Genomic DNA, 14,905 nt, shown 5'->3' with positions numbered 1-14,905 from the left:
TATGTAGAGAAAACAATGACATTTAGGGCCAAAATTAGCCTCCAGGGAGAGCACAGGAAATTGGTAGAGTCCACAGGGATGCCAAAACCCCAAAAGTACTAAGGCACACAAGAAAATTCAGGGCTCAGCTCCTGCCTAATGTGGGGGGAATTTAAAAGTCATCAGATTTTTGTTTCTTTGAACATCTTTTGGAAACATTTTATGGCTTCAGTACAAGGGCTTAATATTCCTCTTCATTTGCAATATTTGTAAGGGATTGCAAATAATGAATTTAAACGTTATTATAACAATATGAACTTTATCACATCAGCAGTGATAGACCATTGTTGGAGTTGCAAACTTAAATATAAGCCAAATGACCACAACTTGTCTAAAGGAGAAGCACAGCCAATAGGAAAAGAGAAACAGCTCATTTACACACAGGTAGATGAAACTATGATATATTATATCAGCTAAAAGCATATATAAATTAACATTTTTACAGTTTCTGTTTAAAAAGGGGAATATCACATCAGAATTTAATACACTCAAAATACTCCAACATGCAGTCTCAACATAGTCAGGCCAGTATGAAAAATCTAAATTGTTTAATGCACTATAATCACACATTTGTTGCTGAACTATTACTTAAGGTCTCTTTTCAATCAGCAACAAATAGATAAGTATCTTTAAATATCTTCATTAGGGCCTAGTGTGTAATGCTTATCAGTACATATATCAACACTGGAAGATTTAAAAGAGATTCAACAGATGGGCTGTAGCCACAACTCCATTTTAGGTAAGTGATGTGTTCTCATGATCTTGATGAAAGTGGAATTGCTTTGATTAAGCAGAAAAGAAAGCCTAACTTTAAACAAAAAATTGTTAAATCGAGTTTTGGATTTACATCATATATTAAACACCACCCCAAGGTTGCTTTCTTTTTAAAACTAGCTACTGTTCTTAACCAGGTTACATCTACTATGATAATGCATGATTGGGAGTTAGTCACAGGAGACAGGTTCACTTTCTACATCATTTGGTCTCTGCTTTACTTATATTCTAAATCACAGAAGGTCAGATACTGCTTGATATTCATACACCCTGCACAGCACAAGAAAAGTGCAAAGACCCCTCTTCCCTCATGAAACTCTGGCAACTTACAGGCTAATTGTCTGTGGGTTAATCCGACACACATTGTCTTTTTATACCAGAACAAGCCCTCACTCCAACAAATATTAAGATCCTGAAAACACTCAGATAAGGACAAATATGTAAGAAAAAAATAGCCCCACATGCCATCAACTATGCCATCAATAATACAAAATATTTTACACCACTTGCACCTGAGTTGAAGAGTGGAAAAGAGAGGGAGACTCTGTCAGTGCAAGAGAATGATTCATGTGACCACTTTGTCTTAATTACTCAGAACAAGCAGTTTGTTGCTGTTTAGTGAAGAACAAAGATATCAGCGTCCCCTGACAGAAAAATAAATAGCCATCATGGTGGTGAAGATGATGATGACTGCCAGAACAACGATCAAAATCCGGTTTTGGATGATCCTGGAAAAAAGCAGAAGAGACAAAAAAAATGGTAGTGAATAAAACAAAATAAACCAAGACAGCAGAATATATATAACAATTATAAAATGAGGTGCAGAAAAAAACTGTAGAAAAGACACATACCCACAAATTCAGTATTCCCTCTACCATTTTGTGTATCTTGATTATTTTTTACTTCTCCCAGTTTCCAGTGCTTCCAACTATGTCTTTATGAAGTTATTAAATCAAACTTTTGTGTTCAAGAAGGAAAATAATTTTATGAATTATGCATACATTTATATACATATTAGAATAAATGAAATAAATTATGTTCCACTTTATTAACCTTCTAAAAACAAATGAAAAAATAGTGTTCAGTCAATGCAATCCAAGCAGGGTGGTCTGTAATAGTAAACATTATATTTTTTAAAACCATTTTGAAATTTTCAGTAGTTTTAATCTGAAAAGAAACAATTTATTAATTTTCAAGGGATTTTACTATTAAGGAACAAGATTTCAAGGAATCACACGTCAATGAGATACTCACTTGTACTAAAATACCAAGGGAAAAGTACAAAAGATAGTTTTGAAGAAAAGGATGATATAAAGAAGCAAGTGTCAAACTGTGAAGCTTATGTTGTAAAAGCATCTCTTGTCTCTGTAGCATACCTTTACTTATGGTAATAGGCAATGTTACATTTCTATGCAGTATGAAAAAAAATGAAGATTAGTGAAAATAAAAAGATGCCAGAAGTAGAAAGTTCTAATATTTTTCAATCATTTGTTGGGAGAAATTCCTGCTTCTAAAATCAGTCACCAAATCACTTCAGATTTTTCCTAAAATTAATAGGTCAATTAAAATTATTAAATCAAGAAACAGTAGAATTTGAGGCATTTTACAGGAGGATTTTGAACTGTAAGAATTCACTGTTTGCTATTCTATTTTTACAGAGAGGGAAGAATTTTTTCACAGGCTCTTCATAAATAGGGACTTTTGCAAAACATACTTGTATATGAAGCTTATCATTAGAATTGGAAAGGTATAGCAAAAAAATCCGAACAGCCAAGTGCAATAAAAGCACCCCAAGTTATATATATTTTTCCCATGCTTCTGCAAAACAAAACAAAGTCTGCAAGAACCAAACAATGGTAAGAAGAGGTAAAACTGTATTTTGTGAAACATCAAACCAAGTACAACTTGAAGACAGGGAGTGTAATGTGTTAAAATGACCATATTTCATGCAGTGAAAGAGGGAAGAAACTCCAGAGAGTAGAGGGGAGTTTTTCTTGCTGAATGTTTTTCATTTGGATGAGGGTGGATATACATATAAATTATACTGGAAAGTGTAAAGAAAAATGCAGTTTTAACCAACTCCAGCTCTCTCCTTGCTTACCCCCCACCTAAAGGAAAAGCAGTAAATGGATGGATGAAAACTGTCACATCAGACAGACACCCTCCCCTGTGACACTCTAAAAGGACTGGCTCTCTATCCTCCTGACAGGTTACAAAATGATCACATTTGCTGACACTTCTTCCGCAAAACTGCTTTAGTGTTTGTGTCCACTTTCCTAGCAGGAGATGAATGGGCTGCTTTGTCCTCATTTATCACTTAAAGCTGAACTAAGATCTGTCTCGTTTATTTTTCCCTTCCTCACTAGAAAGGCTCAACCACAGCATTAATTCTTTCGCGATGACAGCTAATTCAAACTTAACAGGCAATATTTACTCTGCCAAAAGGATGAGGAGGAGGGAGGGATGTTTCTCACTCTTTTTTTCCCTAAAAAAAAAAGTGTAGCAGGCTAACAAAATAAAGCTAATTAAGGGCTTTTGGTTCTTGTTGGTTTGCACTTCAATTTAACACCTGAACTTACAAGCTTCTCTTTTGTGGCGGGGTGTGACATTCTCTGCCAAACACCTGACAACAAACGATTTGCCCAGGCAAATGCATGAAAACCAGAATATATATTTACTTACTCGCCCTCATCACTCCTGAAAGGACACTCAGCAAAATTGAAACTCAGCAGTGAAATAGATTAAAAGCATGAAAACTCTTAAAACATTCAGCCTTAAGTAATACACAGTGCAGCTGGCTTGACAACCATTTTATTTGTGGGACGTGGGCCCCAAGGCATCCATAATGCTAATTTACAAAGGATTAACTGTGAGTGAAACTCGCTTAATCTAACACATAGTTAGGCAAAGGCATACATAACATACTGAGTGTTTAAATCAACTCCTCCTATCTCTGGCCCACCGAAAAAATCATTGCATTGTCTGAGAAGCAAAACTAAAGAAAAATAAAAAAGAAGCATGTAGTCCCCCATATGCTTTATTTTTATACCCTGTTAGTACACACCTGATTGCAAGATTATTTAATCACTGCCCATGTCTTTAAAATCCTTTTCAAGAAAACATTGAGTGAGGCAAGCCACCACCTGTATCTGTTAATTGAAGGTTCACTTACAGTGTGAATCTAGGAAATACATATCAAAGTTCAATTTCTAGGAATCTGAATCAGTCTGCACAGTGCAGCAAAAGAATATCATATTAAAAGGAACAAATTAATCATGAAATAGGATGGATGTTATCAATAGATTCCTACACTGAAGCATTATATACTTTTAATATTCAAGCCCACAGTTAAAGATTAATTTTATATCTTTAAAAAAAGAATATCATTGAGTTTTACTGTTTTCAAGTGAGCAAGTAAAATTAAACTAACTGCATACTGCCCAAAAGATGGGGCTGGGAGGAGAATGACAGAGCTGTTTGGCAGCAGCAGGACAGTCCCAAGGAGGACTCAGTGGTGCCTGCTGAAATCCGAGTCTGGGAGCTGCTGCTAAGACAGAGAACACAAGTTCTGGGTGTCAGCACATTTCAGATCTCAAAGTCAACAGGCAAGGACGACCCTTCAGAGTAAAGAAAAAAGGAAGAGGAAAGGGGGTTTTGAGTGATCCAAGACAGTCAAGCCAGCTCACAGTTGTAGAACAATGGTTGGCATTGGCAGGACCCATCTGTAGGGAAGCCTATGGTACTGTCACAGCCAGACACTGCCAGTGGGCATTGCTCTAGGCAAAGCATCAAGGAATTTAAGTGGGGGAGGGAGTGATAATACCAAAGGAGAAGAAAATGGGGCCTAATGCTCGCTACAAAAAAATCCCAAAGGCTAACATGCTCACAAGAAGCAGATGATAGTCTTTTATCTCTATTACACCTTAAATTCAATAAAATCCGGTGAATGAGGAAGCCCAGATTTTTCTTTGAAAATGCAAAGCATGTTTACAGGGTAAATAATTTAGGAAAGAATATATACTTGAAAGAAGACACCCATTGAAACATCCATGGCTAAAATGCCTGAAGGCAAAAACTTGTGCATTTGCATGCTGCATTTTATTAAGTTAGCACACTGTAGCTTTAAAAGAATGCATGGCCAAATGAAGAGGAATGTGTGACTGAAACATCAAGGATTCCTCAAGTTTACATTATGAATCACAGTGCTGTTGATACGAGATGAATTAACCATTTAGTTGATGCAGTTTAGGCACTGAATTCACACCAAGTTCTGCTGGAGCCCTGTGCGGGAGCTCGTTAACAGCCAATGTCTACTGTTCCTTTCATACTCGGCTCTACGAGCACAAGGGCTCATTCTACTTTGAGTTAGAAGACACAAAAAATCTGTGCTTTTAAACCAAGCTCCATCTAGTTTATTATGGAGAGCAGCCTGAAATATTTGGGTGCAAAACCACACAGAAACCATAACTAAAGCAGACGCAAGGGTAACATTAACTGACGCATTGAAGAGCACTGGACTAAAAACACAGAAAGCACATCCCTCTCCTCTCGAGTTTCCTTCTGCTCCACCTTTCCAGATGCCTGACCCTTTATCCTGGCTTCTGGTCACTGTGCCTAATCTCCAATCACTGCTGTGCTGGAGGGTGCCTCCAGCCAGGACATCATCCGCCTTTGAAGATCACGTCCTTGCTGCACAGGGCAACCATCACTCTGCAGAACAGGTCCCACATGCACTACCAAACACCGATGTTCCTGGAAAATCTGTTCCCCTCGCTGCTGTCCTGGCAGAATTTGTGCTGCCTTTCCACATTTCAAACCCCCAAAGGATTCGCGCCTGTCCGTGGCTTCACACACACACACACACACACACACACACACAATGGGTCTAACTCTGTTTGTGCCATGTTTAGATCTCCTCTGTATAAACACAAAGCAGCTCCCGAATAAGCTTTTGCAAACCTTACATTAAGGATGCCAACCGTGTTTAAACCTTTTTATAAAACTGCATTCATTAGCAGGGGAGTGCACGACATCTATATGGGTTCAGCCTGATGTCTTGCACATGTCTTAGTGCCTGATTGACCAGCATTGAATAATGATGCCTTGCCATTAAGCACTGATGGTACAATAACAATTGTCATGAAAATCAGCAATCACGGTAACATGTTAACAAAATGCAGGATATAAATGAACCAGTGCAGACTCCGGGTGCATAAAGAGTGTGTCCTTAACTTGAGGACTACAAATAAAATACTGCAAAAAATTTCCTACAGAAGCTCAACTCTGACACTGATACAAAAAAAAAAAAACAAACCAAAACCAAACAAATGGCTTGGGGGATCAGTTAGCACACATTCATTACAACACAGGGCTTTATTCTTAAAGGAGGCATCTTGAAAAATAGTGTCCTCAAGAACACAGACTGATTGATGACAGAGCACTGTCCAACAGTATTTCACTGTAATATGTATTTATGATTTAACTAGAAGTGATTCCTATCAGTTTACTGGACAGAAAGGCTTGCTTTGTATACAAAAATCACATCTTAAATGGTCACTTTGAATACTTGGCTATTGCATTTTTTGTGCCCTTTTATTTCTGATTGTCAGTTTTTGCTAGCATGAAAGAAAATAGGTGCATGCAAACCAGTGGCAAGCAATTTTTAAGTGTCCAATAGTCATATACAAATTAGTAGATTCAAACAAACACTAAGTGTGGGTCTAGTTAAATAGGAAAAAACATACCAGACAAAATTAATTGTGCATTTAAAGTAATATAGCTATACTCACATAGCTTCTGGACAGACACAATTATTACTATATATAAGGACATCCTTGTTACGATGAGTTTTCAAATGGAAGCACTAAACCCCACACAGGGGAATAAAATGTTATGATTGGTAAAGCAAAGCCTTAGATACATAATGATAAATCTCAAGTTCAGGGTATCTGGGGGCTGTTCAATCATTCACATCTTCAGGTTTAAGAATGCTATTCTTAAATAAAAGCAACCGAAAAGAATGAGACAGGCTGTGGCAAAAACATAAAGACATGGCAACCTACTGTAATAAAAGAGTAAGAGAACATTGCCTAGCAGAATTACAGCTGGCTGGAAGTATCTGACTTGAAACATTTTTCATCATTAACGACTGAAATTAGAAAACAGAAATACCAGTGGAAAAAAAAATATCTGCACAACTTGCATATGATTCCTTGGCCCTCTTCTAGCTGACCATGGGAAAAGTGAGGAATTTGGAAAACACTCAAGCTTTTTTCCTCTTCCCCACCACAAACTCTGAAAATATGTTTATGTCTTTTTGTTCTCAAGTCAGAAGACTTAATTACATTGTAATTGACATTGTATAGTTAGATGTGAAAAGGCTTTGGGGGTAGTGGAGAGGGGATGGGACCCTCCCATGGCTTACTGGGGACAAAAAGACCACACTTCCTAAGGTCCACCTTCAGTCTGCAGACTGCTCCTAGCAGAAGCCTCTTCCATGTTCTCTGAATTCCTTCCAAAAGGTGCCTCTTTGTAAGAACTTGGGAAAGTCTATAAAAATTGCTGAAAACTGAGCAGATAGCAAAATGAAACCCTCAAAAACGGAGGGCTGGTGTTTAAGAAAAGATGGGCTTTTTCTAGCTGATTTTCTAGCAGGGTTTATTGAAAGGCCATACAGGGCACCTACGATTTTGTTGATAGGACTGAGGAATCGTGCAATGCTATGTCCTCTAGCTTTAAAGTTCAGTCTTAAGGACTGGGACTGTCTACTTGTAATAACATAGATACCAATCTCTAGTTATAATATTACACTCAAACCACATCAATGTGTTTCCACCTGGGCCCTGAATGAAAGAATGAGTCATGTAATAACAGGTGCAGGGAAGTAGTCACACTATCCTACTTTAAACATCTAAATTATATCTAGCTAATCTCCCTCAGCTCCCTGTATATAAGCTCGAGTCCTGCACTGAACTGCCCTCTCTTTCTCCTGGCCATATATGCACCCCAGCAGTGCTGGTCAGCTACGTTAGGTGCCTACAACGTAGGAATGAATATCTCTAAAAGCTTGAACATGAAGTCCAGGCAAGAAAGCTTGCTAGCTCTGAAGGCAAAATCATACAGAAAGGCACTAGCATATTGTAACGTGTGTGCAATCTCCCATCAGTCAGAAAGATTGCAGAGATGAAACTCACCAGTGAAGCAGAAGATGCTAATCAATAATTAGCCAGTAAAGACTTTGATCCATCATCTCCTTTTAATGGATCCTATATTTGCACATTAAATTTTGACCAGAAGCAAATATACTTTTCCTTTGACAGTTTTTCTGGAGGAGTAAAAAAAGGATATCCCTCTCTTGGCTGAATGCCTGCCGAAACACACTGGCCTTCCTTGGCTAAACTATGTTTTTACCTTGCTGTGTCATCTTCTTTTAATCTTACCATAGATTAAAACTTTAAATTATTTTGATTATATCTGATAGCTAAAATGCTTCTGGAGAGATTTAATTAATAATAGAAATCTTGCAACACATTCCAAATGAACAGCATTGGAGTATAGTGTTATTTGGTAGCCATCAGGGTTATCATGGCTTGCATGAGCCTTCTCTCAAGGAGTCTCAGGAAGTGAAAATTGTACCCAAGGGAGGTGGTGTGTATGTGGGGAGTGAGAGGGGACTGACCGGCCTGGGAAGGAGAGAGATCTACAGGAATGATTGGAAATCAAATGTGGTAACAGGGAAAGCCTGATCGAGGACCTCATGGATGCGTGACTAAAGGTCAAAACACAACATTGAAGGGTGCTGAAAATCTTGTACTAGCCAGATTTTATTCATCGCTTATTTAAAAAACACATTGCAAGGCATTTCTGAAGGATGAAAACTATCCTTCTGCTCCTGAGACCCTGACATGGAAGGGTCTCCATATAGTTTTGATGCAACCTCAGCTTTCTGCCATGTCCATGTCCACTCCTTCCACAGAGGGAATCAATTAGATTATGAGTGTCACTAGGAGGCACAGTGGAGCTTCTGGGGCCATGGAAACTCACCAACCAAAACGAGAGAGGGACTAACTCATTTCATGCAGAGCACAGGCAACACCAGACCCCTTTGGCAAGTCTAAATGATGATAACATGCACAGTGGCAACTGCAAGTGGAAGGAGTCAAGGTTGTCTTAATCTCCAACCAGCCTTTCTCAGGGTACTGAAGTATCAAGAAGAACAAATCACACATTTAGTCACCTGAGCATGACTAAGAACCATAGGCCTTAGCAAACATTACAAGAGCTTTAGCAAGAGCTCAGAGGGAGGGTGGATAGCCCAGCTGTCGGTGCAGTGGCATTCTTCAGCACGTCGGGTACGTGAAACCCTGGTCCCCAAACAGTTAATAGGAAAAAAAAGCCCCAACCCCCTCATCAGCACTCAAAGCTAAAGCAATTATTTCTCCAGCAGAAGAAATGTATGCAAGCTATAAAATGACAAGAACGTACAAGATCTCATATTGGCTTTTATGATAAATATAGTTAAATTTACATTCTGTGCAATTTAAAGAAAACAAAAATGTCAAAAGTCTGCATCTTATCAACTTCCATAATCATTAGAAGCCACTAAAAGATATATCTTAAACAGATGAAAGGAAGTAACGTCTTTCACCCTGCCTCAATTTAATTAATGACTAATCTACAGGTTTTAGGTGTGACAAAGCTGGAGAATGGACACACACATTCTTCTTGCATTATTTTCTTCTGATTACATGATATTTGACTGGGCATCTTTTTGTATGGCAAGTTTCCTACAATTGTCTTAACAATGTTGACCTCTTTTGTAAAAACCTGAAGGCATCTGCAGCAATTGTTCCTGAAGATCTGCTATCCAAAATGTTACCATTTCATGGCACTTCTTGAATGATAGAATAGAATTTTTTTTTGGTATATATTCATTTTTTTTCAAATGCTATAAAAGAAAGGAAAACAATCATGGCTAAGGCCATTTGTGAGATGGCATTAAAAGAGCCTACTCTGAGACAGATAAAAATAATGAGAATCTTTCTGTCAAGAAGGATTTAGAAAATATCACGAGCATTATTAAAATTTAATTTTTTACTGTGCTTTTTGGTTCCCCCTTTTCCAGTGATAATGAGCAGGACTGCACACCTCCACAATGCTAGTACTTGTTTTGAGCAATAAATTCAGCCTTCCAGTCTGAAGACATTTCAGACAACAATTTTGACTGCTATAGGCTTATTTTTCAACCTTTTCTGTGCTTTGAGTCTTCCTATAAAAACCAGTTCATAAGCTAATTTTCCACAAGGCCAGTGGAACAAATAAAAATCAATTTTTGCCCAACCGGTTCAGAGAAAACCTGGGAACAGTGAAGACAGAACAGTGAAAAATAAAAAGAATCGATGTATTCACAAATGGTTTACCTGATAGAGAACTATCAAATTAGTTGTCAGGAGATACTTGCCACTATGAAAGTATTTTCTTTTCAGCATGTTACAGTATTTCTATTAGGGGAGCAGAGAAGCCTCTACTTTGTCATGACCTCAGACACCTCGGTTTAACAACCACGTCGAGCTTCCAAATATTTGGTAAAACCACAAGGCACAAAGTCACGGTGCAAGAGCCCCTCGCAGGTCCTGCAACCAGAGGGACCTGCAAGCCCACCTGGCTTAGGGTGGGTATAAGTCTTCATGATCTCCTGCAAGACACAGAGATTCCTCTCTCACAGAAGGCAGGGAGACATCCATGACCTCAGGCCAACCTTGTCAAGAGGAATTTGGTCCATCAAGAGAGGGAAAAAATCGTAAAAAGCACCGCCCAGACTTCCCTCCTCCGTAAAACCCCAAGTGTTCAGGAGAACACTGAAGACTAAGCAGTTTAATCCCTTGGACAGCAGAACACAAATTTCTCCAAAGATGGGAATCCCATTTATAGACTTCAAAACTTCCAGAATCTCAAGGACAACTCAGGGCACAGGCTTTAATATCATGGCCCAATCCATTTCATCATCTTCTCCACTAATTGGGCAAGTGTTCCCAATCCCAATCCCATCCCGAGAAGGGAAGGGATAGGTGCTCATGTCTGTCTGTCTGCAGCCAGAAGAGTTTGTCTGGAAAATTGATTGAAGAACAGAATCTGCTTTTTAATACAAATTAACCATCACTGCTGTGGAAATAAAACAAATTTATAATTTACAAGCTTAAATACTAAGGAAGCTATTTTTAAGTACCTATAATCTTCACTCTGGTATGTAGCATTTTATACACTCCTTTATTTTTATGAGTTGGCATTAGAATGTGACTCATTTTAATAGAAAAAAAAAGGATTAACTACGTTACTCAGAAGCAAAGCTCCATATTACCTATTTAAAATATTGTAACATACCATGGAGACATCATTTCTAGGGCCAAACAAAACATTACTCAATGAAGAAATGGCATGACATATAAAATATTCAGCAGAGGAAGGGTATTTGGAGCTAAGCAGTTTCACTGCCAATAAATAGCATCATAATAAATAGTGTGCATGTAGGAAAAAAAAGAATACCTGCTCTTCACTATTTGAGATGTAACACCTTAGTGGGGGAAACGAATTAAGATACTACTCTTCCACTCAGCACATGCAGGGAAAAACTAAAACAACCACACATTTTGATTCTGAATCTCTTACAACTGATGCTAATTTGCTTATGATATCTGCCTGATTTAGAGCTAATCTTCTGTAAATTAACTCCTAATGCTGTCTGAAATAATCCTCTTAATGCTGGTCTGTCTTGAGTACTTTATATCAAACACCATGAAATACACAAGCATACACAAGGCGTTCAGCAGCTGTAGTGCTGCTGGCTGTTCGGAGTATTTGCTGTGCCATGAAGGCACAGAGCTGTGGGGCCCTGGGGCAGCTTGGGGACCGCTCTGGTTGTCCCCTTGAAAGGGGACATCAAGCCAGAGCCGTGTCCCACCACCTCCTGGCCACCAGAGAGAAGAAGAGGCTTAGTCTCCTGACAAAATGGTGCAGGGGGGTACAGTTCCCTGCTCCAGAGCTCCCACCTCCAGCAGCACATGATAATGAGAAAAAGTAAACCGCTCAGGCTTTGAGATTTCCCAGCAATGAGATCTGTGTTAAACAGCACTAATTATCAGCTGGAAGCCTAATCTGATAACGGGTTTGAGAAGACAGAGACAGACCATTTTGTTTCTTCAGCGGAGGAAAATATTTTTAAGGGTGTTGCTTCAGCATCGGCCAGCTTTATAATTATTGTCAGTGTGCTTATAACTCTGTATTCAAACATTTATTTTTTCTGCTAAATCCACTGGAACAATTTTCTCCCCAGTATTAATTTAATGATAGAGCAAAAAACCTAATTGATATTGGTGAGCAATGCAACACAAACACATTATTTTCTTGGGTTTTGAAACATAAATGGCAGACACAACTTTGACTGAATGGACTTCTTTATGTTTTAACAGATGGTTTATTGGCCCAGACTCCTACATATAACAAGCACAATTCCAAAAGCAATACCTTTTTAATTGAAAAATTAATGTATTTTTACTATGTACAGGTAACTTTGTCAGGTAAAAGTCTTTTAAAACTATTTTAATACACGGAGAGTTGTTTAGAAATTATATTCTCACCATAGCAAGTGCTTATAGGAGAGTATTAAAAGAAAAAAATCTATTGTTCAAATCATACTTTATTGGAACTTGCTTTTTCAATATATTAAAGAACAGATAAAGCGCAGTGATCACTGAGCTGTATGTGTCCGACAGCCCTTCAAGAGACTTGTGGAAATGTATAAAACAAGCAGTGATACAATCCTTTGCCAAACACTGTCATAAATTTTTTATTTGGCAGCTAACATTCTCACTAGCTTTCTTGGCAGCAATTGGGACCTTTAGCAAGAAAGGTGCAGGAGAAAAATACCTTGTTTAGAGATGTTTTCAACACTTTCTGGGATTTTTCAGAACTTCTGCCTGCAGCATATTTTACAACCACAGTCTCCAGTCACCTGATGAGTGGGTGGTGGTTTTAAACTTTTTTTTTTTATATAGACAGCCTACTACTTCCCTCTGGCCTTCAGCCTAGGATGTGAGTGTGTGGAATGGGGCCGTGTGTTCCTCAGAGATACAAGTGGTTGCTCCTCTCTGTCTAGACAAAAAAACTTGAAAATAATATCAGAATGTACCTTTCATTGCTCCTGATACTATCTGTATCTTATTCCCAGGTGACAGAGATAAATGAAAGTCAAACATATGCTGATTACTTTTGCATTTTTCTCAGGAGATATCTGCAGAAGAGCTGGTCACAGGTGCAGCTGCCCTGGCCAGCCAGTGGGTTGCTGAGAAACAGAATTGGGAAATAGATTTCCGTGCCCAGGTCCAGAGGTTTTTTTGTTTGCTTATTTTCCTTTAATATACTGAACTTAACATCTGATGCATTACCTTCCTCCATGAGCCCAGATGTGCTGATGTATATCCAACAAACTCACTTATGGAAAAGATATTCTATATTTTGGTATTTCATCATTTCAGAATAAAAAGAAGATGAATCTACTTTACATTTCAGCAACTTCCTCCAAAACTTTCACAACATTAAGATACACTTGAATTCTTCACATGAACAGAAAGGAAACAATCCTTAACAGATGTGGACAAGAAAAACACCTTATCTGCCTCAAATGAGAAAGGCTGGAATGTAGTTTTAGACAGCACACATTGCTTTAAACACAGGCCTAATTAAAGTAGTGCTGTTACAATTACAAACACCAACTAAAAGGCTTCCCCAGAACCTGTGCTCCAGTTCTGCCCGCCGTGTGTAGCAGTGGCATCACCCCGAGGAGGTTTCAGAGCCCACACAGACATCTAGCGGCAGGTGAAAACACTGCACGGTGGCACCGCCACCTGGCACCGCTCCACGGGGACCTGAAGCCCTGCCAGGTGAGCTGACTTTGCCACGACTGCGGCTGGGCAACCAAACAGGCAAAGATGTGCTCCCTCTGTGCCATCCCAGTAGTCATGGAGAGACAGCTGCTCTCCTGGCAACTCCAGCTTTCCAAATTTGCATTATTGATTCTCTTCAATTAAATCAGAGCTCTTTTTGTCTTTCTGAGTACCTTTAAATGTCTCTCTCCATGCTACTGTTTTATTTTACTTAAAGACTGCAGAGGTTAATTATGTAGCATCATTTGGAAGTTTCTCTGAGCTATGCCCAATGCAGCTGACTGGAACAGACCGGGGCAATGAGACTTTACAGACAGCAAAAAACACACACAATGAGAAAGTCCAGTCAATAATAAATTCTAAATGGTTGGAGGAGGAATATGACTTGCTCCACAGTCCACATCAATCAATGGAAAGATGCCTAAAACTTCAGTGGGGTTTGAATCCCACATCTGCAAAGGATATCAAGCGCCACAGTTCTGCACAGAGTTGTAAGAGCTCAGTGCCCTGATTCTGCTCTGTTACACCATTTTAAATCAAGCAGTACTCAGTGGTGTCATAACCCTGTACATCTGTGTCAGACCCTGTGTTGCAAGGACAGACTTGATGCCAAGAATGCAAAACAGATGTTGCTTTCCTAATGTTTTCTTGTTGCCCTTTAAGTTGTTTTCATGGGGTTCTGTTTTCGTTTTGGGGAGCAAAACAGGTCGACAGGACTTTTCAGAGGGCAGACTGGAGGAATGCTTCTGCATCTTCCTTTTTATTTTGTGTGCATGTGTGAATATGCAGAGGCTTTGAGTTACAACTGGGAAAATTTTTTTTTTTTTTTTAAGCTTCATTTGAGCTATGCTCAGTTCCCTTGGGGCAAAAGGAAAGGTAGCTATTTGTGGATGGGAAAAAGAGCTTTTGTGAACAGCAAAACTGCATCACCAAACGGCTTAAGAAAAAGATTTTTTGAAGTTATTTTTTACTACTACTTTAAGAGGAAACAGGGATAAATATATCTTTTTTGCATGTTGACTCATTAACAAATTTAGCAATAAACACCTTGCAATTAAGTCCACTAGCTTACTGCTGTCCAGAAGTTTCTCAATACTCTGCACAGAAGGTTTGGAAAACACATAACTAAGAAATGGTGAAGGCAAATCCCAACA

The 14,905-nt window shown here is 38.8% G+C and overlaps 1 protein-coding gene across 4 annotated transcripts in view; it reads right to left on the bottom strand.

Moving 5' to 3' along the window:
• Positions 1 to 424: 424 nt before the first annotated feature.
• The window catches only part of VTI1A (vesicle transport through interaction with t-SNAREs 1A), a 256,060-nt gene continuing 241,579 nt past the window's right edge, over positions 425 to 14,905 (bottom strand). For all 4 annotated transcript variants that reach the window (XM_012574592.5, XM_002198017.7, XM_012574595.5 and 1 more), the window contains one exon: positions 425 to 1,541. Coding sequence is in view for 2 of the 4 variants with exons in the window: in XM_002198017.7 (XP_002198053.3) it covers positions 1,448 to 1,541 (94 nt within the window). In the remaining 2 variants the exon portion in view is untranslated. The remainder of the gene's footprint in view (positions 1,542 to 14,905) is intronic.

Source organism: Taeniopygia guttata, chromosome 6 (assembly GCF_048771995.1).
Source record: "Taeniopygia guttata chromosome 6, bTaeGut7.mat, whole genome shotgun sequence".
NCBI lineage: Eukaryota > Metazoa > Chordata > Aves > Passeriformes > Estrildidae > Taeniopygia > Taeniopygia guttata.
The sequence above is the reverse complement of the archived record's forward strand: the minus strand, read 5'-3'. Positions and strand labels throughout refer to the sequence as shown.